Consider the following 25,277-nt stretch of genomic DNA (forward strand, 5'->3'; position numbering starts at 1 on the left):
GCCATGAAAAGGCCATGCTAGTTACAGCTTAAAGGGACTATCCCACCTTTAACATGGGGTTTGAGTTGAGATAGCCAAGTTTGCGGCGAGGTTCAGAAACCACTATCTATCTAGGTTGCAACCCCCGCGGCCTCTTGGTGTTGAAGAAATTTGTTCCCTTCATTTGGAAATGGGCCTTGTACAGGGCCCTATCTTCAACATGGAGCGACCGTTAGTGTGACGTCACCTTGTTTAGTCATTCTGATTTAAATGGGTTTGTGCGTTGAAAAATCGCTTAAAACTTGGTCTGAACTTTGTTGTGGTGCCTACAGAGTAAAAAGAATCAGCTTTATGACAGTAATGTGGCCTGGGGAAGGAGGTAATTTTGGGCTGTGACGTCACATATTCGAAAGTTTGTGTTTGGAATATGGAAGCCTAAGATGTTTAATGAAAAATAAATGCCAGAACCGTGTTCCTGGTCATCCAATCTATAAAGTCGGGCACAATTTAACTGGTTTTAACAACATTTTAGAAGGTGGGATAGTCCCTTTAAGCTAGAAAACTACTCATAGGTATAGGTAGATTGTTAGATTGTTGGCAGCATTCAACACGGCATGGGTGGATTTGCAGACCTCACAGTCGGGGCACAGCCTTGTTCGGCAGGGTACACACAACACAGTACCCACATTGTCTGCTATGCGTTAGCCACGGATTAGGGACAACTGGATGTAGCTCATTTCTGTCACCCACTCTAACCACTGCTCTCCACTGCTCTCAGACAACAGCTGTAGCTGGCTCACAGGAAGTCTACCTGTCAGACACCAACCTGGACTCTGGCACGGATCTGGCAGGCAGCCGGTCTGGCAGCATGTACACTGCTCCTCAGTACTCACACCCCATGGATACTCCGTACACGGACGGGACGCCAAACGAGCTGGTGCTGCCCCAGGCGCATCTCACTGAGTGCCTGGGGGCCCTGGATGCGGCTGTGATCGCACTCCGGGCCAGCAAACAAGAAGGACAAGCCCTAGTGGCGGTGAGTCGGCTATTTTTACTATGAGTGTGCTGGTGTGTTAGTGGGGGTGAGTCTGCTATTGTAAAGATACTAACTACAGGGTGCTATATAAGTTCGTTCTCACATTATATTTGCATTTAAAACAGAGTACATTGCGTTTTGATGTATCTATGACCCCTCAATGTGCTCCCCATTTCATAGGCAAACACATGAATAAATGCATGTTGCTGTGTGCCAACCGGCATGTTTGGCAGCATTGCACTGTCTTGCTTGAAGATGGGCCTACGACCTCCCGAGTCCCAGATGCCATTTTCCCCTGTAAAAATGTGCTCATACTCGCGGCTCGGGTTCAGCTAGAAGGCTTGAACTCCTAGATGTTCTTGGAGAAGCATTCTGCGTCCCAACACTGTTTCTGGAGTATCGATCGCAACCTGATCAGCGTCTGGACGCCTGTTACCCCTACATTACCGTGACCCTGGCTTTTTGCATAGGAATAAAGCGGAACGAAACAGAAGCCTTCTCCGTCGCCCTTACGAGACCGTCTTGGGGTTTGGACGAGTGCTTCATCTCGGACATCAGGTAGTCCAGATGACCACATTGATGTCATCGGCCCTCTAGTTTTTTTAGCCTCAGGCATAGCGAAACATATTTTTGGCCATTTTAAGACATTTTACACTGTTTTGATTCCTCCATTAAGTCTTAAGCTCAGGTGACCGGTACCCCGAAAAAAATACTCTAACACAGCTGGTAATTTATCCTAAAAAGCTTGCTTACCAGCCTTCTAACGCTTAGACCTTTTTGATGGCCACTTGGACGTTTGGCGCCACACAGTTTTGGCCATATGGCTCACTCCCGAGGGCTGACTGGAAAGAGGATAAACTCGCAGTGATTGACTCCCGACAAATCATCGGCATCACTTGCTGACTGTGTGTCCAGTCAGCGACAGACATTGGCTACAGAATGGATGGCTCCAATCACCCTCAATCTTCGCGAACATGACCCACGTGCTGACTAAATGTAGGCGCTCAACTAGTGTTAGGAGTAAGAACTGCAGCTTTCGGTGTTCGATCGTAGAGGGCGGGCCTATCTGCCTGCCGGCGGAGGTCGCTGACCGGTCGCGGGGCAGTGTGTGATCGGAGCCGAGCGCCGGGAGTGCGGCACATGTACTGAATTGTGATATTGACCCGGAAGCAAATACAAGTGAATGCGACACGCTACATAAATACCGAGACTTATCCGTATCGGAGACCTCTATGCTGCGGCGTTAGCCGTCTCCACAGGGATTGGACTCTCTAGCTAAAAATATTTTGTCTAGTCGCATTAGTTACTGTGGGGTATATTGCCAGTTGCAATGGCAACCACATAAATTCAGTAACGAACTAAATTCAGCGTGTCTTTAATTAAGAAGGCCTCGAGAAAAAAAGTTGAGAACGAACTTTTGGGACACCCTGTATGAGTGTGCTGGTGTGTTGCAGTTGTGTCAATATGTGTGCCACTGTTTGTGTCATTGGCTGACGGTGTCCGTGCCACCATTCATGCTATTTTCGGACACAGTGTCCGCCAATGTTTGTCATTGTGAGTGTCATGGTTTGCTCCAGTGTAAGTACAGCATTGTCCCACCGCGTAGTAGGTACAGTAAAATCTCCTGGAATATTATCCTCGGATAACAAATCCAGCCGCTGATTGTGGCCACTGGACCTGTGCACGGATTCATGCTCCATAGAAGCATAACTGACCCCGGTTAATAAAGCCATTGCTTAACCCGCGCCCGGCTGGGGGTCCTGGATTTCCACGCCCTGCTGGGGGGGGGGGGGTGTTTGAACACCCCCCCCCCTCTTCTAACTCGGCTCCTGGGCCACGTAGCGATACGCGGAAGGCGGCGTTCGAAAGAGCGTCAAAAATAATGACGAAATCACTTCGGTCAATTTTTTGGCCATATCAAAGGTCAGGTCACCAGAGGTCATTGAAGGCAAAATTTCGCCGATTTCCAGGTCGAATGTCGAAAATTTCCAAGAAGCCAACGCATAACTCGGGAACCAATAGAGCTACAGCGCCGCGGAAAAGCGCATTCGATAGCCCTATCAACGCCCTTTCTGGGTAATTTTCTCAGATTTGACCTAACGTTAACGGTTTTGCCTGCAGGGGGCAAAAACTGCAAAAATAGCCGATTTTTCGGAAAGCTTTTCTGCAATAACTTTTGACCCAAGCCTTGTACGAACTTACTGTTACCGGCATCGTGTTTCTCTCGTCAAGACGCATTGTGGGACCGATTCCCTTCTTCCATATCATGATAAAGAGAGTACACGTTCAGGCTTTGTTACAATGAAATGCCCGTCACTTTCCCCTTCGTGACGGCACCGCCCGACGACTTAGATATACCAGAAGGTCGGCGGACCGGTCCTTCATTGTGCAACCACCTTGCATATAACGCACAGGCACTGGCGAACCCCAATCAGAATCAGAACCACAGTTGCAATACAAGTCTCGGCCCGCTCAGTCGTCTCTCCATCCGCGCCTCCGCGACAATGGTGGCAGCGGCGGTCGAGGGGACTTGTGCCCCTCACAACGGACCCCAGCCTCTACATCTGCACTGACATCGCAGACTGGTTAGTCCGTGCTCCGTGACAGTGTATCGCCCCTACGTCGCTTCATCGACTAGGGAGCTGACCATCCTGGACTCGTCATCGTCCAGCAGCACCGTCTCCAGTGAGTAGCTCTGCCCAGCAAGACTATCTGCCCTGCGGCAAGGTCATCAGCTGCCCTGGACTAGCTACGGAGCCCGCCGACAGCGCACGGCTCATCAGCCCGCGCCGTCCTCCTCAGCATCATCGAGTGATGGACACCACCTCGATGAAGGACTCGAGCTCGGAGGAGAGAAGATAAAACAAAAACTTCAACGCTAAATTCAAGACAAATTGGCACCGAAATCAAGAAAATTCGCCCATTATGAACTTTTGCTGTATTTTCGCCAAAAAGTGACAGTGAAATTGTGCTGTGAAATTTGTTTTAACTTCGATGTGTTTCAAAAACCGTACTGTTTCATTATCCGTTTTCGTCAGTGTTCTGTCGTTTGTTGCGCTTCATTGTGGTTGCTCACCCCAAAATTTACGGAGAAATTGCAAGTGCATTTAATTTTTGCCTGCACTTTGCCGTGTCATTTTGACACTAGTAAACGTAAAAAGAGCCTGCTCTCAACGGTATGAACATTCAAATACGTTAATCGTGGTCAATTCACTGAAATTATATTGTATTGATATTCGGCCAGAGATGCCGAGGGCCATGGAGATGCCCAGGGACGGTCCCCGCCAAGAGTGCGGAGGGATCGCCCGGTAGTAGGTGTAATTGTCACGAAACTTACTTATCTGTTCATACCATTTTGTGATACGCTCATATGGAAATTTCTTTCTCCGTCAGCTAAACGTTTCCTCTCTTTGTTATGATCGCTTCGGTTCCCTACGCTTCCCTGGGGGAGGGAAGATAATGTGGGACCGATTCCCTTCTTCCATATCATGATAAAGAGAGTACACGTTCAAGCTTTGTTACAATGAAATGCCCGTCACTTTCCCCTTCGTGACGGCACCGCCCGACGACCTAGATATACCAGAAGGTCGGCGGACCGGTCCTTCATTGTGCAACCACCTTGCATATAACGCACAGGCACTGGCGAACCCCAATCAGAATCAGAACCACAGTTGCAATACAAGTCTCGGCCCGCTCAGTCGTCTCTCCTTCCGCGCCTCCGCGACAGCATCGAATGAACTATAACTTGACCTTGAAAGGTCAACTTGAAAATTTGACCTCAGGTCAAGGTCATGACCTGACCGGAAAGGGTCATGTTGCATATCAGTCGATCCGTATCGTCGAGCTGAACACATCTAAGGTGTTTTAATCGCTCTAGCATGCCTCTATCAAAAGTTATTTGCGAAAAACTGTTAGATACCATTCGTGACCTAAGATGACCTCAGGGCTTAAACAGGGGTCACGGACACCATTTTCATGTTCACTGTGTCTAAACCACTTGTAATTCAGTGTTTGGGAGTGTTTATAATGTCTTTCGTCCAAAAGAGACGCATTTCAATTTTCTCCCATTGACTTATAATGGGGAGGTCGCAAAATTGACCTGACCTTAGGTCATCGATATCAAAATTCTGAAATATACATTTTGTACATGCTATTGCTCTTAGCAATCGCTGAAAGTTTCAAAGCGATCGGTCTCTCGGTGTAGCTATGACAGACATTGAAACTTTTTATGAGGTGAGGTCACTTCAAGTGACCTGGTGACCTGACCTTGAATGACCTTGGTCTGAAATTTTCACAACATGTGTAGAATTGATGCATGATATGGCCGTTTTTGAGATATTCGCGAAAAACCACAAGGAGGGGGTGTGTTCAAACACCCCCCCCCCCAGCAGGGCGCGGGTTATTAGATCCAAAACGAGTATCACCCAGGTGGATTTAAAGCAGATTCTACTGTTTTCTATTTAAATAATGGTTATACCTTTTAACCTATGTTACCATTGGATCGGAAATCACATCACAGAAGAGTTTGATGCTTCACTATTTGGAAAGAGTTTATCATTAAACAGACTATCGTTCCAGTGTGGCAAAAGGGCTAAGTGTTTTTTTTTTATAATTTCGAAGATGTCCAAATATTTGTTCATTGCCGCCTTACTGGGCGGAAAAATTAGACCACGATCAGGCACATATGGGAGGTGTGGAGCCTCTCGCATCAAGGAATTTGATTCTCCAGCGACGGATAAGATACCCTTCCAGTCAACATCGGTTTTGTCAAAAAAGAAAAAAACCTACCACGCAGACGTGAGACGAGCCCTATTGTAGGCGCGATTACCGCGTCACGACAGTGCCTGTGTCACGTCTGTACCGCGACTACCGTTATGTTCGGCACTTGTCCTGACGGCTGACCCGCGTCCTCAGATGGAGCTGAAGTCGAAACTACGAGCGCTGCACGCGGTCGCGGACCTGTCTGGCGACGGCGACGACACTCTGACGGTACGGCAAACGGCACAGCTGTCGCGGCGGGGGCAGTGCAGTGCAAGTGATTCAGGGGGCGGGTTGGGATGGTACAGGGTACCTTCTGACGGCGCAGCGGTCGGGCCTAGGACACTCAGACGGCTCAGGGGGCGGGTGGAGGCGGTACTGTAGCATCTGCCCCGGATTCACTCCCCTACTTTTTCAAAATCTTGCTTGTCTTCGTTCAACCATCGCTCGCCAGTCGCCTCACTGACCGTGCGCGGCGCCACGAACTCGTGAGTCACGTGTAAAATTTATACCAACTGTCACAGAGACCGGCCCGTTCCGAACCTAAAACAGTCGAGTCACGCGTAAACAATTTATACCAACCATCACCGAGACCAGCCGTTCCTGGAAACGATTCATCATTCTGTGACAAGTTTATGGTTGGGTCTCATCAACCGTGACATCTGCATAAAGGAGAACGAGTTTACGACGTCTGGATATTATCAAACAGTGACAAGTGTATAAATAGTATAAGGCTAGCACTCGTCATATCCAAGGATGACTGATGATGCGTGACAGTGTAACGACGGGCGAGATCCGCCTCATGTCTGAACTGCGAACGAGTGATGACGTTGCGTTTATGTTAAGTGACAACTGTGTTGCGTCAGCGTTACATTGGTGCCGTGACCCGGATCAAGTGACGTCAACGACTTCGATGTCACTGCCGTCGCCCAGCCCTGAGGTACTTTTAAGTAACTTTTACCATTCCCGTGCTTCCAGCACCACCGAATAACGGGTTTAGAAGACCAAACCTTGGGACTGACTTCAACGATATCGATAATCCCAGCGGCCAGTGTCTTTGCTGGGATACGATCATCCCGTCGATCTATCTCCTACAAGGCCCAGACCTCACGTCAAATAAGGTCTGCGACAATCACAAGCAATATCTTGCAAGACGCTACAACCTGAGTCAGACCCACGAGTGCCAGTGCCACTACCATCCAGACGTGCACAGGTGCTTCGATTGCGGGTACTGTCACCACTGCGGTTGTGACCTGGTGACAACATCAGCACCCGGCTTCCATCGCTGCCCTTGCACCTACTGCCTGGAGAGGTGTTGCCCACGACACCCATCTCAACACATCTTCCTGTCGCGAGCAGTATATTTGACTCACCTGGTCAAAAGTAACCGGCACGCCGCTATCCGCTGCCCTCCAAATACGCCACCCTCATCAAGAATCCACCGGTATCGCGCATCTGCCGAAGCCCCTGTAACGCGGCTGGAACTACGGACCAACATCCGAACATCCTCTAACACCGCCGGTCAACAACCGCTGGCCCAGCCGTTACAACTGCGCCACGCTGGTGGAGGAGGACCGTACGGAAACAGGCCTCGGAACATCGCAACAGGTTCAGCCTGAGAATCACTCGACGACGACCGACGACATCGAGATCAACTCTACAGTTGCAGACATCGGAGACGACTACGACATCGACGACGTCATAGTACCCGACAGCGAGGGTACCACGGTACAGCCGCCAACACCGGTGGCTATAGTCCCGCCATTCCCCGAGAGCTACCGTCAGGAGACAGGCCGAAATCAAGTGGTCACTCCCCACCCACCGCTGCCGACCATCCGAGGGAGAACCGACCAGTGAGGGAGACGACGCCGTCGCAAAGCACCGATCGCCACAGAGCAGGTACGTGCCTCACACCAACAGCGACAGAACGTAAAATTCAGTCAGAAATAGTTTTGTCAAAGTCAGATATAGAAAAGTTCAAGCAAAATATCAACATGGAACAGACAACTTTCGTAGAGCTTGCACGATCAGTTCAGCGGTTGGGAAACAGTCAAACTATCAGAGATGCATTGGACATCGGTAAAGTCATATTTGATGGATCGAGTGCCGATACTTTCGCAAAATGGTTAGCGATGATGGAAGAAGTGTGTGACGAATTAGAGCATGATGACGTTAGGATCCTAAAAGCCGCGTCCCTCACCCTGAAAAGCACCAAGTTAGGTAGGCCCCTTGAATAATCCTACAAAACGGAGTAAAATTAGGTAGGCTCCTTGAATAATCCTACAAAACGAAAAAAAAAAATGGTAAACGGGCCAAACAGAATTAGTGGAATCGATGACTACGCCTGAAACAAGACAACGATGCTTAGATAAGCCCTTATGATGTTGCAAATTCAGATTCGTGTAGTCGCTCCGAAAAGCACCCAGTCACTTACTAGCGCAGTTCGCAACCTTAACGTAGCCTATGCGGACGCCATATCTTCAATCCGGAATGACACTGACGATGTCCGACTGTCATTCAAGCTTTTCGAACTTACCTACAGCATTATCAGCACAACTCAGGCTGTTCATATTTGTACGCAGAGCTAAGCTCTTTAACCCATCAATTCGCCTTGGCTCAGGTAGGGATCCTCCACAAAAATCTCATCCCCAAACGAGACCTCCAAAAACTTCTGCGTCGGATAGCCAAGAAACTCCCCTCCAACTTCGAACTACCATATCCGATCGATCAGCCCAGCGAATTTATTCGCATCGCTAAGACCAAACTTGTCGAAGACGGAGATACCTATCATGTCCTCTTTTACATCCCACTCCTACATACCCGCTATGCATTTGATGTATACCGTTGCTTCCCACATAACGTGCCCATGCACGAGCACAACGTGTCCCTGTCATACTATCCTGATGAACCCCGTTAACTTTTGATGTCGGAGGACAGACAACACTACATACAACCCGAAGCATCCGAAATAGAAACATGCGTTCTTGCCAAACAACCCTTTTGCTCCCTACACGAACCAGCGTACTCCACGGCTGGCTCGGTCTCCTGTGTCGTGTCTCTCTTCCGGAAAGATAGACAACAATCCCAACGCTACTGCTCTACTCGCATCCTTCCGCCTTACCATTATGTGCTCTAGCACTACTACTCCGTTCAGTCGTACTTATATCCTTCACTCGTGCCATCGAATATATGCTAACCCTCGAACCGGAATGCGCTGCTTCGAGCGACTCATTTTACCTTCCGCCCTACTATACTAGCGAAACCCACCTTGAACTTCCCCAGTTCACGCCCGATTCCGTGTTCGACAACGCCTCTCTGCCCATCTAGCGCTCTCACTGGTCTGCCACGCTCGCCAATATCACACGTTACAATCTTTCGTTGCTTCCTCCTTTGCATATTAATGGCATGCGTGCAGACTCATACTTCAACACGATCGAAGCACAACCACTGGAGCACGTCACGATTGATTCCCCACCAGCTTTCTCACGTCCCATGCTCATGATGATCACCATTGGGGTACTCTCATTTTGCTGTCTAGCATTTTGCATTAAGCACTGTTGCACCTCACGGGGTAACTCCCTTACCCGACGCCATTCCGAACTGTCCCGCAAGAGCCCCCAGAGCCAACCTTCGAGCGGCAAGAATCGCCACCAATGGTTTCGTCCGTGCAGAATTACTGTTCCTGTTGAGCAGCTTGAGCTTGAGCATTCAGTTGACCAGGACGCAGCGCCACAGCGAGGTGCCGCTCCGAGTTAACCGTTGACCCGAGTCGCGTTCGTGCCACCGGGCACTGGACCGACCACTGTTTTGTCGCCTCTGGTGTGAGGTACATCTACCGCTCTTCCATCGCTGCTTTCCGACATGGCTCAGCCCTCCAGCCATGGTCAAGGTGCCTCGGCCTCCGCCGTGTGCACGTGGTCTAGCCCAGTTGCACTAGATGCGGGTAGGTTAAGTGTTTAGACTATAGTTTTGCGCTACAGGGTGGGGCAGAAAGATTTACCTCTTGATTTTCTTAAACATTTCGGCCCCGAACAAAGATATGAAATTGATTTCTGGCACATATATGCACACACACACACACACACACACAATGTTTATTATCAAAGACAGAAAGATTCCGGAAGAATGCAGCAGAGGGATGCAAAAGCGCAAAGCGCTTGAGTTTGAGCATCACTCTGGAAGAAGAAAATACAAACAAACAGACAAAAACATACCAGATGAGATCCTAAACTTAAGATACAGAAAACATTTGATAGGCAAAACTCAAAGCATACGAGTTGGCTGTCGCCGCCACGACAGACACCGAGCAGTAAAGCAGTGTGCGCGAGCCACCGCACGGTCAGTCCGGAGCGCCACGTCCAACCGCAGCCTGACAACCTAGATCAAGGTGGTATCTTGGTGTTGAATTTAGTGTTCTGTAAACCGGTTTGATGATAAAATGAATTTTTGAAAGAGATGTGCGACCGCGCAGCCGCTCTCATCGTCCAGAGTTTCACCGTGAATAAGAAAGTCAAGTTTTTGCTTAGGAGAAATTTCATTTAGCTCAATACCTATTTGATAAGAAATAGTTTGAAACATTTCTAGCCTTAGTGGTTCGTAGAGTGCACAGTCAAGGATATAATGCCGAACGTTCTCGTTTGGAAAGCCACAAGCACACATTGATGTTTCACTTTTTTGAATTTGGAAGAGATGAGAGTTCAGGTGACTCATTCCGGTTCTTAGTCTTGTGTGTAAAATATTTCCCAATTTAGACCCAGTTTCATAAAATTTTGGAGGCTTGGTCACCCCCAGCCGCTCAGAAATGGTCTTTTTGAAGGATGTTCGTGGCAGGGATCGGATGGTTTCGGGGAGATCATTCCAGTGTTTAGCCGTTAATGGAAAAAATGAATTATGGTACGAAGTGGTCCGGCTAGGTGTCGTTGTATGTGTACTGGCATTCCTTAAGACTCGTCCGGTGTTTTCAGCGCGTGTGTGAGGCATTGTATTTTTAATATATTGTGGTGTGTACTCTTCGTGGCTGTTGAATGAGTGATAAAGTGTTATTCTATGCATGCGTCTTCTCGTCGATAGTCTATCCCACCCTAAGTCGAGTAAAAGCTTGTCAGTTGGTGTTCTAAATAAGGTTGCTGTCACGAGTCTTGCCGCTCTGTTTTGTAGTCTCTCGAGTCGCATGGCGTCGTGTGTCGTGATATGTCCGTCGTATACTGTGTCGCAATAGTCGAAGTGTGGTCTGATATACGTCTTATAAATTTGGTCGAGAATGGGCCTGGGTACGTACTGTGCAATTGGATATAGTGGGCTTAGTGATTGGTTGACCTTTTTACAAATTTTGTTGATGTGATGGTGAAAATGTAGGTCATTGGAGAATGTTAATCCCAGATGAGTGTGGTTTTCATGAATGGGTATGGGATTCCTACCAAATGTGAGACGTGGTGCTGTGAAATTATTTCTACGTGAAAATGTTTGCTGGACTGTCTTTGTTGTGTTGAATGTAATTGCCCATTTTCTGCCATATTTATATATTTCGTCAAGGTCGCGTTGAAGTGAAAGTTCTACGTCGTGGAGGTCTGTCGTTGAGTGGGATGCGTGAAGAGATGTGTCGTCTGCGAAAAGTAAAATTTCATTGTCGATGTTTTGTTGAATTCCGTTAAGATACATTAAGGCTAAGAGAGGTCCGAGTACAGAGCCTTGAGGACAGCCAGCGTTAACAATTTGTTGGTTCGAAAAGGTGTTGTTTATTTGCACTCGTTGTCGTCTGTCACTGAGGTAGGAAGTCAACCATTTTAACAGTGAGTCAGTTATGCCAAAGTCATGTTTGCATTTGTATAATAGTCCTTGGTGCCAGATCTTGTCAAAATATTTTGATATGTCCAGGTAAATTACTGTGAAGTCATGGCCTGAGTCGAGTGATTTGTGCATGTTATGGGTCAAATAAAGTAATTGTTGTTCCGTGCTGTGCTTTTTCCGGTATCCACTCTGTTTGTCAGTCAATAATAAGTGTTCTGTTAAATGATCATAAATGCGTTTGTGGACAATTTTTTCAAAAACTTTTGAAAGGGAAGATAAAAGACTGATGGGTCGGTAACAGGTATAATCAGATGGTGATCCATTATTTTTATATATGGGTTTCACATTGGCCTGTTTAAACGTTGAAGGATAAATTCCAGACGCGAGAGACTTATTAAACAATTTCGAAAGTGGGCCTGCTATGATGAGTGCACATAATTTTAATATTTTTACTGGGATTTTGTCCGGGCCAGTGGATTTATTAGAGTCAAGGGAGTTTAAGATTCGTAGGACTTCTCTCTCAGTTGTCTCAATTGTACCGAGGGTGGGAATCGTCGTGTGTCCTATGTTGTCCATTGGTACGGTGTGCGAATTTGGAATATCGAGCTTTGCCTGACTGGCAAAGTAGTCGTTTAACAATGTCGCCTTTTCGTAGTCGTCTGTCAGTACTTTTCCGTCAGTCGTTTCTAGCGGTGGAATGATGCTGTCAACTGTCTTACCTGTTAATTTGCGAAGTGTTTGGTGGTACTTGTGCGGGTCTTGTTTGTGCTGTAAGAGTTTCTGAACTTGGCTTTGTATGTGGGTTTGTCTTAGTCGTTTGTTTACCGCCGTTACGATGTTACGCTGATATTTCCATCTTTCCCAGTCGTAAGTGGTCTGAGTCTGTTTAGCCCGTCTGAAGAGTCTGTCACGCTTTCTTATTTGTTTAATCAAGTCTGATGTCACCCATGGTTTTTTACGCTGGTTCACTGGTATCTTCTTATGTGGTATTGATGTCTCGGCGGCTTTTAAGATGGCAGATGTGAATTGTTCCGTTGCTATATCTACGTCATTGTCGATAATATGATCCCAGTCCGTGTCTATAAGAAGTCTGGTAAAAAGATCAGCATCAAGTCTCGTATAGTCCCAGATTGTCTTAAACGTAACGTCAGTGTTTGATGAACTGTGTGTTGTACGCAGTGATGTGGTTACAGGAAGGTGGTCCAAAGTTGAGAATGCTGAGAGCGTGTCACTGTGTAGAATAATGTCAGCATTATTTGTAAAAATTAAGTCTCTCAGGTTACTGACGTTGTCAGTTATGCGTGTTGGCTGTGATATGAGTTGCTTCATGTCTAGCATGTTGAAAGTGTCGTTGAGCTGGCGATCAAAGTTTGTGATGCCGCTATGCTTGTGTTCAGTACTATTTAGATATATATTTCCAGCGTTGAAATCCCCTAATATCATTATAGCTGTGGGTGAGTGGGTCTGTGCAAGTGAAACGCTTTCAGTCATTCGCTCAATAAACAGTTGTAACCTGGCTGTTGTTTGATTTGGTGGTAAGTATATGCAACATATTACCAAGCTAAGTTTATGCACCGAGACTTTGGCCCAGATCCATTCTTCGTCTCCGATCTCTAGCTCCCTAAGTCTCTTTATCGGTAACGAAGCGTGAGCATATAACGCAACTCCTCCGCCATTTCTATCTCTGTGTCGAACGAAAGGGGCATGGTAATTATCGAGCTGGTATAACGAAGGAGAAACCGTATCATCAAGTTTTGTTTCGGTAAGAGCGCATAACATTATACTATTCATGCTTACAAATTGCATAAGCTCGTGTTTTTTATCCCCTGCAGTGATACTGTTTATATTTATGTGAGCAATGTTGAGGTGGTCAAACAATTCTGGTCCAGGGTTTGTTTCAACGCCGCCAATGACTAGCATAATTCTAATGTTCTTGTAAAGGTTGTATAGTGACCATTGCGAGTTCGTTAGTGTCAATGTGGGGAACACGCCATGACTGGCGGGCTGGGCTAAAGTTATTAATTGTAATCTTATGGGTGATTGTGCAAAGGGCATTCTGTAAGGTTCTCGAAGGATGATGAGAGGGATGTTGGGACTGTGAGCGGCTGGAGGTGCACAAGCCTGCGCCGGAGTAGAGCCGAGAGAGTCTGGTCTGGACGATGAGAGCGGCCGGCTGCTGGTCACCACCACTGGTGCCGAGTCGGGCGGGAAGGCAGCGCGGCAGACGGGCACCCCGGGCCGAACGGCGGCGGCTACTGCAACACAGCACATGCTGGTAAACGATAGGCGGCGACAGCGAGTGACAAGTGAAAAACGAACATGTATGTATGGATCAGCTAAGTGCAAATGGTTCAATTCATTCAACTTGGCAATGTACAAACAAAAATAAATATATGCCGACTCTACTTTATGAAAATTCAATAAACTCCAACAATTTAACCTCAGACAGAAACAGGCAAACACATGATTGCAAACAAGGAATAAAAATAAAATAAAGAAAAATAATATGCCTGTGCAACTGAGAAAGACAGGCTATCACATGATAGGCAAACAAAAGCAAACAAACTGTATAAAACACCAGCAGCGGCCCACCGTCCCACACCCACTCCCAGTTCCCAGCCCACAACACCCTTCCACACCCTCCCTCCCCCTCCCCGCCCTCGTTTTGGCCCTCTCTCCCAGGTACCCGCCGCGATCCCCGAGTCCTCTTTCCCTCCCGAGACGGCGCAGTCGCGGTCGGGCTACTGTCTGTGGGCGCGACTACGGTGGCTCGCCGGGCACAGGTAGCTCCTGTCAGTGGGGGGCGACAGCAGTGAACGCCGAGCTCGGCACAGCACTGACAGCTGCTACTGATTTGCTGCGCCGATCGCTGTAGTATGTCTGTGGCTGATTACAGTCACTCTGACAGCACTGAGCCCAGTCCCGGTTGGACCAAACGGCGAGCTGGAGAGCTCAGGTCAACAGAGTTCACTGAGTCACACCGCCGGAGTCGAGTGGGTGGGAAGATCCGCAGACAGATAACGCGTGGCCAGGTCGAGCAGAGACCATGTCCGAGACGCCGCGGAATTGACCAGGACAGCTGCACCGCAGCGCAGGGGCGGCGCCAAGCGTCTCGGCGTGGGGCGGGCCGCGCTATCGGAGGGCGCTACTGGGCGGCTCTACCACCGCGCACGCTCCTGCCCCGACCCGATGCGCCACGGGAGCTCTCTCGGGCGCCGCTGCTGGACTCGGCAGGGGCGGCCCCAGGCTGGCGAGCTGGGTCGGCAACTGCGTAAAGATCCTCAAGCGACCTGATTATCTTCGTTTGGCCTCCCTCCTTCACCCGAACCTTCATCTTGCCCACGTCGGTCCAGGCGGAGTGTAACTTGCCCTCCTTTTTCATGTTACGGGCAACGTACATCGTGTGCTGGTTTAGCTTCGTGAGGTTGTCTGAGACAAAGGTTTTGCCGGCCGTTTCTGCAGACACTGTGGATCCGCGGACAGGTCGCGGCTTCCGCAGCTCTCTCCGGGCGTTGTAGAATTCCTGTCGCTTGGTGAAGTTCGTAAACCGGACAATGATTGGTCTACTCTTCCCATCACTGAGCTTACCGATGCGATGTGAACGATCAATGTCGCTCGGAGTGACGGCAACACCAGCCATCTTGGCTAGGTCCGTGACAATTTGATCCGTCGATTCCCCGTTCGTCTCTGGTACTCCTGTTATGTTTACGCAGAGGCGTCGGGAGTACTGCTCCAGGTCGTTTAGTTGGTCCGTGGTGCGCTTCAGCTGGTCCTTGAGCTCGGCGATCTCCGTGTCTCGAGCGGCCATCGCCTCAGCCACAGCTCCGGTCACCATTTCCTGGATAAGCGACTGGAACTCTCCGCGCAGTTCCCCGTCCTTCAAACACTCCAGCACTGTTTTCTTCAGCGTGCTAGCATCCATCGCTGATCAAGAGTTTGGTCACTCGCTGCCGCCGGTGATCACTCAGACACCTATCACCTTCACTCTCTGGCGGCTCAAACCGACCACACGCCACAGCCGACTCGCGACCGGTCACTGTACAGCGGAGCGCTCGCTCGCGTGACCTGACCTGGCGGCGGTCAGTCGCAGACTGACCGCAGTAACATGCAGTAACATGTACACATCTCAGCGACGGCATTATGACTCCATAGGGTCACCTTTGTCCTTCACCACTGCCTCGAAACGTTCCTCTGCGGAGGGGCACGAGCGCCGCACGGTGTCCCCGCCAAGATTCGACGGTGCCGTCTCGAGGGCCAGCTTCAGGGCGGCGATTCTGCTGTGTGCCGCTGCACACACCCTCCTCTCCAAGATGGTCCAGATTGCGAAGTCCATCGGGTTCAGGTCTGGACTTGATGATGGCCGAATGTCTTTGTCCCAGAACCCAGGCATGTGGGTCTCCCACCACGGTTGAGCGATGTTGGCCGTTTGCGGCGGCGCACCGTCCTGGACGAAGACGTATCCGTCTCGGAACGACTGAGTGACCCAAGGCAAAGCGTGTTTCTCCAGCAGATGGACTTAAACCTGTAAATTACCTTTTACAGCCTCCTTGATGAAGACCAAGGTTCCTTTTGAGCCGTCGGATGCGACGGCAGCCCAACCCAAGACACCAGCAAGCTGCTGGCGACGAAAAATGGTGCGAATAGCAGGATCAATGCTGGATGGACCATCTGCCAAAAATCTGACGCTTTGGGAGTGTCTCTGGGGCTCAAGCATGAAAATGTTGTCATTGGACCAGAAGAATGCCTTGTTACCGGCGCTCCTCATCTCTTCCAATGTCTTTTGGGTCCTGTGTAGCCGCTTTTCCCTGGATCCCGCCGAAATTAGGTGCCGATGTTGCACACTGTATGACATGAAGCCCAAGCCGTCGTTTATGATTCTCCAGGCGGTTCTTGGCGAAACACCGAGATCCCTTGGCGGTTTGCGCATGCTTCGCCTAGAACTTGAAACACCCTCTTGTGCACGATATTTACCAGCTTTTTGAAGCAGATATCCCTTGTTCTGCCTGGCATGGACTTCGTCGACACTAAGGCTGTCTTTTTAAGTCATTTAATAACATTGCAAACAGTTTTTACGGCAACACCGAGCTGTTTGGCAACGCTTCAGGAGCTATGGCCAACCTACTTCAGCGCCGCAATTTGGGCTCTCTTAGTCATCTTCGCTATAGCTCGCCAACAGATATTACAAAATGCAAAAGGATCATAATGTTGATACATGAGTCAGTTAGGAAGCTGCATGCAAAATTTTATCAAAATCCGTTTATAACTTATTGAGTTATTGACCGAAAACAAACAGGTAAATCTTTCTGCCCCACCCTGTAGATACCATGATAGTGTTCCGCGTGTGTTTTGTTTCTGTACTCGCTCAATGTATTCTACTGTATGTTATTCTCGCGTTAGATTAAGTTTCCTGGCGCCTGTTTTACGCTAATCCTGTGCCCTTCAGGCTCCGGCTTCGACGCAATTTCGCGTAAATTGCTTTGCTTATAAGGGGTGGGGGAGGTATTGTAACATCTGCCCCGGATTCACTCTCCACTTTTTCACTCCCGAGACGGGCGGCGCAAGATCCACCGGGTCGTAACGCTAGCGTGTCCCCTGCTCGGCTATGGCTAAATAGAAGAAACAACCGACACCTGAGTTTTCTTCGGAACCGAGTCTGCTTCAACAACACCAAGAAGCACGAGGGGCGCCACGTTACATTACAGAGTGCTGACGACGAGATAAAGGTACAGCCTATCGCTAAAGTAATCTGCGGTTTTATCAATCTCAACGGATGGCTTTGACTGACGATTTTTTAATGCAGAGTGACCGAAAAGAAGACGTCAATAGACAAAGTTGCAGCTGCTGCAAGGGTGACGATACATGTAAACTACATTCAAAGTTTAATTGTAGTCTGGCTAATCGTTCCTAAGATTCAGAAGCGGAACATACCCATGACGGAAACCGCACATTACTTCTGCTGTGGACTGTACCAGTGACCAGTTGGTTGGATGCGAACAACACCCGAGTGCGCGCGGTTCGAGTCTGACAGCTGGTCTGCTTTGGCAGCTGACTGCCACTCAGCTGACTGATGTTAACGGCCGAGGCCTAACTTCTAATCCCACTGATCGGGGTTACATGAACACAGTAAATACGTATTTAGCCGCTAATTCGAATTAGGAACGCATTACCGACTCATGTAGCCACCTGCTAGTACAAATCGGTGATCCGATCCGCGGTTACATGAGCAAAGCAAATGCGTATCACGATCGGATCCACCGCTAATGCGAATCAGGAGCGTACTACCGACTCATGTATCCACCTGCTAATACGAATCGGCGGTCCGAACAAAATCCGCAGGGAAAGAGGCTTAGAAGCGAATTGGACCAAGATACGTATTACAGGAACTATTTCTTTCCAAAAAGAAACATTAAAATGCAAAATAATGGGTATTTTTTCATTTGCTTCTTTTGAAATAATAATTGAAAAAATATGTCGGTATTTTGTCAAGTTTTCACAAATAAATAGAGTGAAAACCAAAAAGAAAATATCAAAGTACTTTCAGTTGAAACATTTTTCTGACAGCACTAGGACAAATCAAGAGAGGCAAGTGCTCAATGAGTCGAAGCAAGACAACTTTATGTTTAACTTTTTTTTGTTAAGTTAATTGAGAATGTTTTGAGCAGATTAAATGCAAAAAAGACATAAGATATTGAGTTTTTAATTCAGTCACCTCTATTGCTACGGAAGTGCGCCACATTTGTATGCTATTCCGTTTGTAATGCGCATCGGGCCGAGAGCCAAACTAGATCCGTTTGACGTCACTGATACGAATTTTTGCTCATGTAGTCGGTGCACTGAATGCGTTCTTGGGGAGCTGATGCGAATTAGCGTAGTGCGTATTTGGAACGGATCGCTCATGTAACCGAAACGTCCGAGGCACACGATTCGGGCCGTATTTCACAAGGACTATTCTTTGCTGACTGGAAGCGTCAAAATGCAAAATACTAAGCATTTTTTTATTGGCTGCCTCGTAGAAAATAGCAAAAAAAAATGTTGGTATTTTGGTTTAGTCTTTGCATGTGAAATAAAATGAATGAAATATTTTTATAGATAATTTTTTCTGACCACCCTGCTGTCGCTGCATGGCGAATCAGTGCCCACTGACTTAAAACAAGAAAACTTTGTTTTCATTTTTTGATTTCATGTTAATTTTAAATGTTTTTGAGCCTATCAAATGATATAAGTATTTAAAATTTAGCTGAGTCGTCCCGGTAAATGCCGCAACTGCGCCATGATTGTACGCTAATCCTATTCCGTTTGTGATACGAATTACCGGCCGTCGAGGAGTCAGCCCGGGTGAGCCAAACAAGATCCGTTTGACGTAGATAAAACGAATTAGTCTCATGTAACCGGTGCCGTAGATCCGTTTGTGGGGAGCTGATGCGCATTAGCGTAGTGCGTATTTGGAACGGATCGCTCATGTAACCCCGGTAAGTGACAAGCTGTGACGTTCTGCTGTGATGGGCGGAAGGTCACCTCAGTAACAGTCGGCGCCCTGAAGCCTCACTTCCAAACCAGGCTGTGATAGGCGTTTATCCGTCACAGTCACTAGTCACGTGTGAGGTTGGATGTGACCTGCCCCCTGGCTGGTGTACTGTGACCTACCCCCTGACTGGTTTACTGTGACCTGCCCCCTGACTGGTGTACTGCGACCTGCCCCCTGACCCTAACACACGTCTCCAGCCGTTGGTGGTACCCAACTGTGGCGGCTCGGACGGTGACACGGGTGGCCCACTCCGACTCTCCGACCGGCGGCTGCGGCCGACGGCAGTCCCCGACAGGCGACTGGACAAGTAAGTTCTCCTCGCGTCAGCGCCGACAAAGTGTGGCACTTCGGTGGCCAACCGACGTGGGCTGCCTATCGAATCATTCTTTTCATAACTGGGATGGAAGTATATCAGATTCTATCTGGTGTGATACACGAGTATGACGGGATAAATCGAAAGTATACGCAGTCGGTGAAGTGATATTTTTGGTAACTGTCGACAGAGGTACACAGTCAGAGATGCTTGACAGATAATTCGACAGAGACAAACATGCAGATGATCTTAGACATTCTGGCCTTTTTCGCGTAGGGTGCATACAGGCGATATTTCTGATTGTCTAATATGAATTCGTATATCCTGCCTGCTAACTCATTTGTCTTTGCGCTCTTATCTTTTCATTGGCTTTGACCATATGGAGAAAGACACCTGCACTGTTGTGATATGGCGCCAGCGGGCTTACAGTCCATGAAATTGTCGGTGACAGTGCCCGGCTGTCGGTGTGTAACTGTAGGTGACAGTGCCCGGCTGTCGGTATGTGACTGTCGGTGACAGTGCTTCATGCGCTCGCCGCCAGGACCTCACAGAAGGCGGCGCCGGCCTCTCCCTCCCGCTCGGCCAAAGGACGCGCCTCCCGCGGCATCAAACGGCCAAAACGCTACGACGACTTCCAGTGCGTCGACGACGCTCCGCGGGGCACCTCTCCCGTTCCCGACGCTGGCAGTTCCGACATGACCGAGTTGGCCAACAAGCCGCCGGCGGCTCTGAAGTCCATCATTGGCATCCTGCGCTCGGAGAACGCCGAGCTGCGAAGTCGGCTGGAGGCCGAGCAGGGCAGGCTCGGCCGTCTAGTCGACGATGTGGAGCGACTGGTCGGTAAGTACCGGGGCCGGTGCGCCGCGGGGACTGCCGTCATGTGCAGGGCTGCGGTGTCGATGGATTTTCGGTGACTCCGACTCTGAATCTTGCTTGTAAGCCAACTCCGACTGCGACTCCGCAAACCTGGCAGGGTTGCGGAGTTTACGGATTTTCGGTGACTCAGACTCTGGCTCCAGTTTCCAAAATCGACTCCGACTCCAGTCACAACTGTCGACTCCAACCGACTCTGTCGCCGTCTCCAACTCCGATTTCGCAGCCCTGGTCATGTGTGCTGTCCTGACTGCGGCGGTATGTAACTGTTTATTGTACAGGGTGTCCGGAAATTATTTGCCCCTTGTTCATTCAGCTATAATACCACCGTGCGCTTTAAGAATTGTTGAAAATTTACTAAGAGCGTGCCTCAGGCTATCCACAGCTGTTCGTTAGTCACATGACCTAACCTGGTCGCCTGACCTTGACACTTGCGAGGCGCCAGGGGCCAGTGTTTGGCAGGCGTAACTCGCACCTGAACGTGGTGTCTACTATGACGAAAGATTCTCTTTGACAAAGCGTCATCGCGCTGAAGTTATGGTGAAGACTGAAATAAAGTAGGAACTCAAATAAAATCCTCTGTCCTAATTCCAATCGAAAACCCATGGAGAATCATGAAGGAGGAGCTCATCAAGATTGAACCAGCTCCCACAGAACACGGACTTTACAGGAACCTGTGATAGGTGTGGCTGAACATCAGCGCGGATACTCTGGACATGTTGATCTATGGAATGCCAAAGCGGGTGAGGGAATGGGTAGGACAGGGCAGGGGATAAATCGCTAAATAAACTATGACCGGGGGCTCTTTGTTCATTAATTATGGCGGCGACCTGATGAAGGGGCAACTAATTTCCGGACACCCTGTATGTGCACTGTCCTAATCACCTTCCTGAGCTGGTGTCTGTCAGAACTGATAACGGGTACAGTCCTGCGCCCATGAAGGCGATGCAGGTCAGCTAACATTCACTGCCGCTCATAGCTCATCGACATCACCTCATAGTCACCGTGTGCCAACTGGTGGGCAATCAGTGTAGTGTTCGTGTGTTAAACATCGGTGGGCTTTGGCAACCTGGCCTGCCAGCGTCATTAGTTATAGTGTTATTTGTAATTAGTCAGTTGTCATTGGCGTCTGCGGGGGCGGGTGGCGTAGCCAAGGGTGTCGCAGGGAGCACCCTTACCATCCTCCTCCATGGGCTTAGGGGGCCTTCACTGGCCCTTCGGCCCTTCTAACTTTTAAGAGTTAAGTTTTCTTCCGGGTGTCCCTGCGCCCACAGTGACTCTCTTAGACCTTCTCTCAGATAATTCGCGCTGGATCCATAACGGTAGCATATTTTCCTTTATCCGTGCAGCCAAATTCGCCGTTACTTTCCTTTCCTAAGCATAAAACGTAAATAAGTAAGTAATTAAAGACGTATTTAAAATCTCTGTTATGGGCGCAAAATGACCTCGCAGTCGGCGCGCCCCTAACCCCCAACAAACAAACAATAATGACCTACTCCCTCTCTGTCTCTGAAGACCCACCACCCACATATCTTTGAGGGCCTCGTCAGCCATCTTTGAGGGCTGAACAAAGGGTACTACGTCAGGTTCTGAGGGCCCACGTGAACCTCAGAGGACCAATATTGCGCAGTTGTCCGAGGGTCCGCGCAGCAGATCTCTTAGAGCCCACCCAAATCTCTGAGCGCCTTTGCTGGCCTCTCACAGAAAATAAAAAACTTCTGAGGTCCTACACGGGTTCCTATGAGGAGTTGGGGTCACATCTGACCTGACTTCCAATGGCCTCACATATGACCCTGAGGCTTCAGGTGCCGAAAGAAAAAGCACTCAGGCATTTTGACGATTCGTTGCCTATGACAGACAGACAGACAGACAGACAGACAGACAGGACCAGCACAGTTGTAGCAAATAGATGTGACAGCCTTTTTGTCACAGAGAACGACAATGGAAATGCTGCAAAAATAAACAACAAAAATATACAACAATTACAACGATATTACCACAGATAACAATAGTACAATACTACTGTTCTCTGTGCTACTACCAATTCAAGTTTTGCCGCATTGCAGTATGATTTTCCATGCCAGTAGAAAATAACTATTAATGGTCAGCATTGATAACGTACGTATAGTTACCAAAAGACAAGCGCCAAAAATTACCCAAAGCCAATCTGTTAAATGTTGTAAGTGCTCCCTTACGATCTACTATACTTTTTGTGAAAGGAAACTCTGTATGTGTTTCTGTCTGTTTGTACCGGTGCAGAGGTGTCAGTGTGCTTGGCCGTCGTGCGCAGGTCTCACGGTGGGGTCGAGCGGGGTGTTTGATGATTCATGGCGTGTTGATGACGTCACGGACACGCGGTTTGTGTGAGTCATGGGGGTAGGGCTGGTACTTGCACGCGCTGAAAAGCGCCGAATTCTCCATATACTCAACATGGGAATATTGCGGTCGAAATTTGTCGGAACGTCGAAAAGTGGGCGGCGAGGGTCGCTTGCCGTGGCGATAAATCGGGAATGTGGCGTCCGATCGACCTGGGCCGAACGCTGATGTGTAGATGATTATTAATTAGCCTTTTGGATGGTATGTGGTTCGGTGAGTGGCACGTGCTACGTACGCGAGGGGTGTTGCTTATATTGGGATATGTGATTTTTGACGTTTTTTTCTATTTCCATTGCTGACGAAAAATCGTAATTCGTAACGATTGGAACTTACTCCGGTTTTCCAGATAAATATTCCACATCTGTCATTGATATAATGATATGCAGCTTATTGACTCGGGTCTTAGTGGTATTAATCGTTTGATTAGCGGGTGTTTGAGCACGTCGCACATCACACCGAGTTTTCTGCTTAATCATTTAGGTCCATGAAACTTACAGTTTAAAAGAGCATTCAGTTCTATCCCAGATTTACTCATTGGTTTGGGAGAACTGACTTGCTTTTTTAAGCACTTATCTTCTGAACCACGAGTCAATTTTCGCCGCAATGCAATTTTTTGTAAAAGTTCGTTCACTGTAGTGCGTTCGTTCGTAGTAAAAGTTCGTTCGACCTAAAAACAGTGCCGTTCGTTGAGTGTCGCCTTCCCAAGGTGGACGGTGTGGGGACACCTCAGGCCCGTCAGCTAGCACGTGAGACGGAAGAAATGGAACATGCTCACTAAGGCGGAGCTGAAGAGCCGCAGGCGCGCCCCCTGCACCTGCCAGAACCAGAGGACTGACGCCTGCCAGCCCTTCTTCGCCGCGGAGCTCGACGCCCAGCTCCAGAAGCTGAAGCCCAAGAAGGCCCCGGGCCCGGATGGAGTGTGCGCGGAGCACCTACAGCACCTGGGCCCCCGAGCCAGGGACGGGCTGCTCCAACTCGCCAACAAGAGCTGGGCACTAGCCGAGATCCCTGCGGATTGGGGGAGAGCTGTCATAATCCCAAATTGAAATGGCGGGAAGGACCCGAAGGAGGCATCCAGCTCGCCGATGACCACTGTAGTCCGGGCGCCCCCCCCCCCCCCCCCCGAGGCATCCAGCTACCGCCTCGTCACCCTCACCAGCTCCGTAGCGAAGCTGGCCGAGCGGATGGTGGTGGCGCGGCTAACGCACCTGTGCAACCTCCATCGCCTGATTCCCACAGAGCAGGTGGGATTCCGCTGCGGCCTTGCAGCAGAGGACAACCTGGCCAGGTTACTACAGACGGTCCAAGACGGCTGGAACAAGCAAAAAGCACGAGGGAGACTAGTTGTATATGTTGTTATTCAGCTGGGACATAATTAATGTGCAAAAAAGTTGTTTTGACACCAGCTTTATAGTTTTATTGAGAGCTTTCGAGAGCACTTCGGCTCCCTTCTTCAGCCAAGTCACACGAGACACTAAAATACAGTCAGAGGCGGATCCAGCTCAGAGTTTTATTTGGGGGGGGGGGGGCAAACCATAATAATTTATCGATTCTTTCCATGCATCGTCCATAGGCGTAATGTTAAAATTATCCCGTTTGGGGGGGGGGGGCAAATGCCCATTTTGACCCCCCCCCTGGATCCGCCACTGAATACAGCAATACGAAACATCAATACGTCGTTCGGTTCGAAATTTGATTTCCTTCGACAAATTTGAGAGGGCTTTCGAACGCCCTTTGAATTTTGCGGATCTGTCCAGCAGTTTCGGAGATACCTACGAGGGAGGGGGAGGGGCAAAAAATAGCCCCCCCCCCTCCAGAACGCGTTATAAACAGACCCCACCACGGCGCGGGTTAAGAGCAGACCTCCCCAGGCCTCGGTTCCCCCCCCCCACCCTCTACACACTTTGGTCGGCTGACCTCATCGCCCACCTCCGCCACGCCCCTCGAACGGCCATCTTCATGTGCTTCGATAACACTGCCACCCTCAGCGCCGGTGCGACAATCCAGGCAGCTCTATCCGCGGCTCAAGACTATGTGGACCTCCTGACAAGATGGGCGATACGTGAACAGATGATGATCGAGAGCCAGAGGACCCAGATCATGGTGCTCTCACAGTGGAGCCGTGACGTCAAAGACGCCGCCATCAAGGTGTCCAGCGTACCTGTCCGAGTGACCCCCACCGCCAAGCTGCTGGGGGACATGCTCGATTGGCTCCTCCACGTTGGAGAGCACTGCGCGAACCTCGAGCGGAAGGCTCGTCCCCGCACCGCCCAACTGCGGAAGCTCATCGGCCACTCGTGGGGACTCATAGAGCACCACCTGCGCGCGTTGGCCAACAGCTACGCCCGCGGCGCCATCGAGCATGCGGCGGCCGCATGGCTCCCCGCGGCGTCCCGCTCCCGCCTTGTGCTGACTGCTGGTGGACCGGGAGCTGCGCGTAGCGGCCCGCGCCGTAACCGGATGCCCCAGGTCGACGCCGACACACGCCCTCTTGGCGGAGGCCGGTATACTAACTGCGCATGTGCGCCGCGCCACCCTCGCGACGAGGATGCTGGCGCGCGCCTCCGCACTGCCCGTCGGGGACCCATTCCGGGAACTTGCTGGGGCCACCGTCCCCAGCCGACTCCGCA

The 25,277-nt window shown here is 49.6% G+C and overlaps 1 protein-coding gene across 27 annotated transcripts in view; it reads left to right on the top strand.

Moving 5' to 3' along the window:
• Nucleotides 1-25,277, top strand: part of LOC122387229 (zinc finger protein 391-like) — an 80,594-nt gene that overhangs the window by 44,446 nt on the left and 10,871 nt on the right. For 25 of the 27 annotated variants that reach the window (XM_043377237.1, XM_043377245.1, XM_043377244.1 and 22 more), the window contains exons 2-5: nt 758-1,015; nt 5,930-6,004; nt 19,283-19,392; nt 19,940-20,238. In XM_043377237.1, the coding sequence (XP_043233172.1) occupies nt 848-1,015; nt 5,930-6,004; nt 19,283-19,392; nt 19,940-20,238 (652 nt within the window). In that variant the 5' untranslated portion in view covers nt 758-847. The remainder of the gene's footprint in view (nt 1-757; nt 1,016-5,929; nt 6,005-19,282; nt 19,393-19,939; nt 20,239-25,277) is intronic. The other 2 variants (XM_043377258.1, XM_043377259.1) reach the window with 1 other exon arrangement.

The sequence above is a fragment of the Amphibalanus amphitrite genome, unplaced genomic scaffold (genome assembly GCF_019059575.1).
Source record: "Amphibalanus amphitrite isolate SeventyFive unplaced genomic scaffold, NRLGWU_Aamphi_draft 000278F_arrow, whole genome shotgun sequence".
In the NCBI taxonomy this organism is placed as follows: Eukaryota; Metazoa; Arthropoda; class Thecostraca; order Balanomorpha; family Balanidae; genus Amphibalanus; species Amphibalanus amphitrite.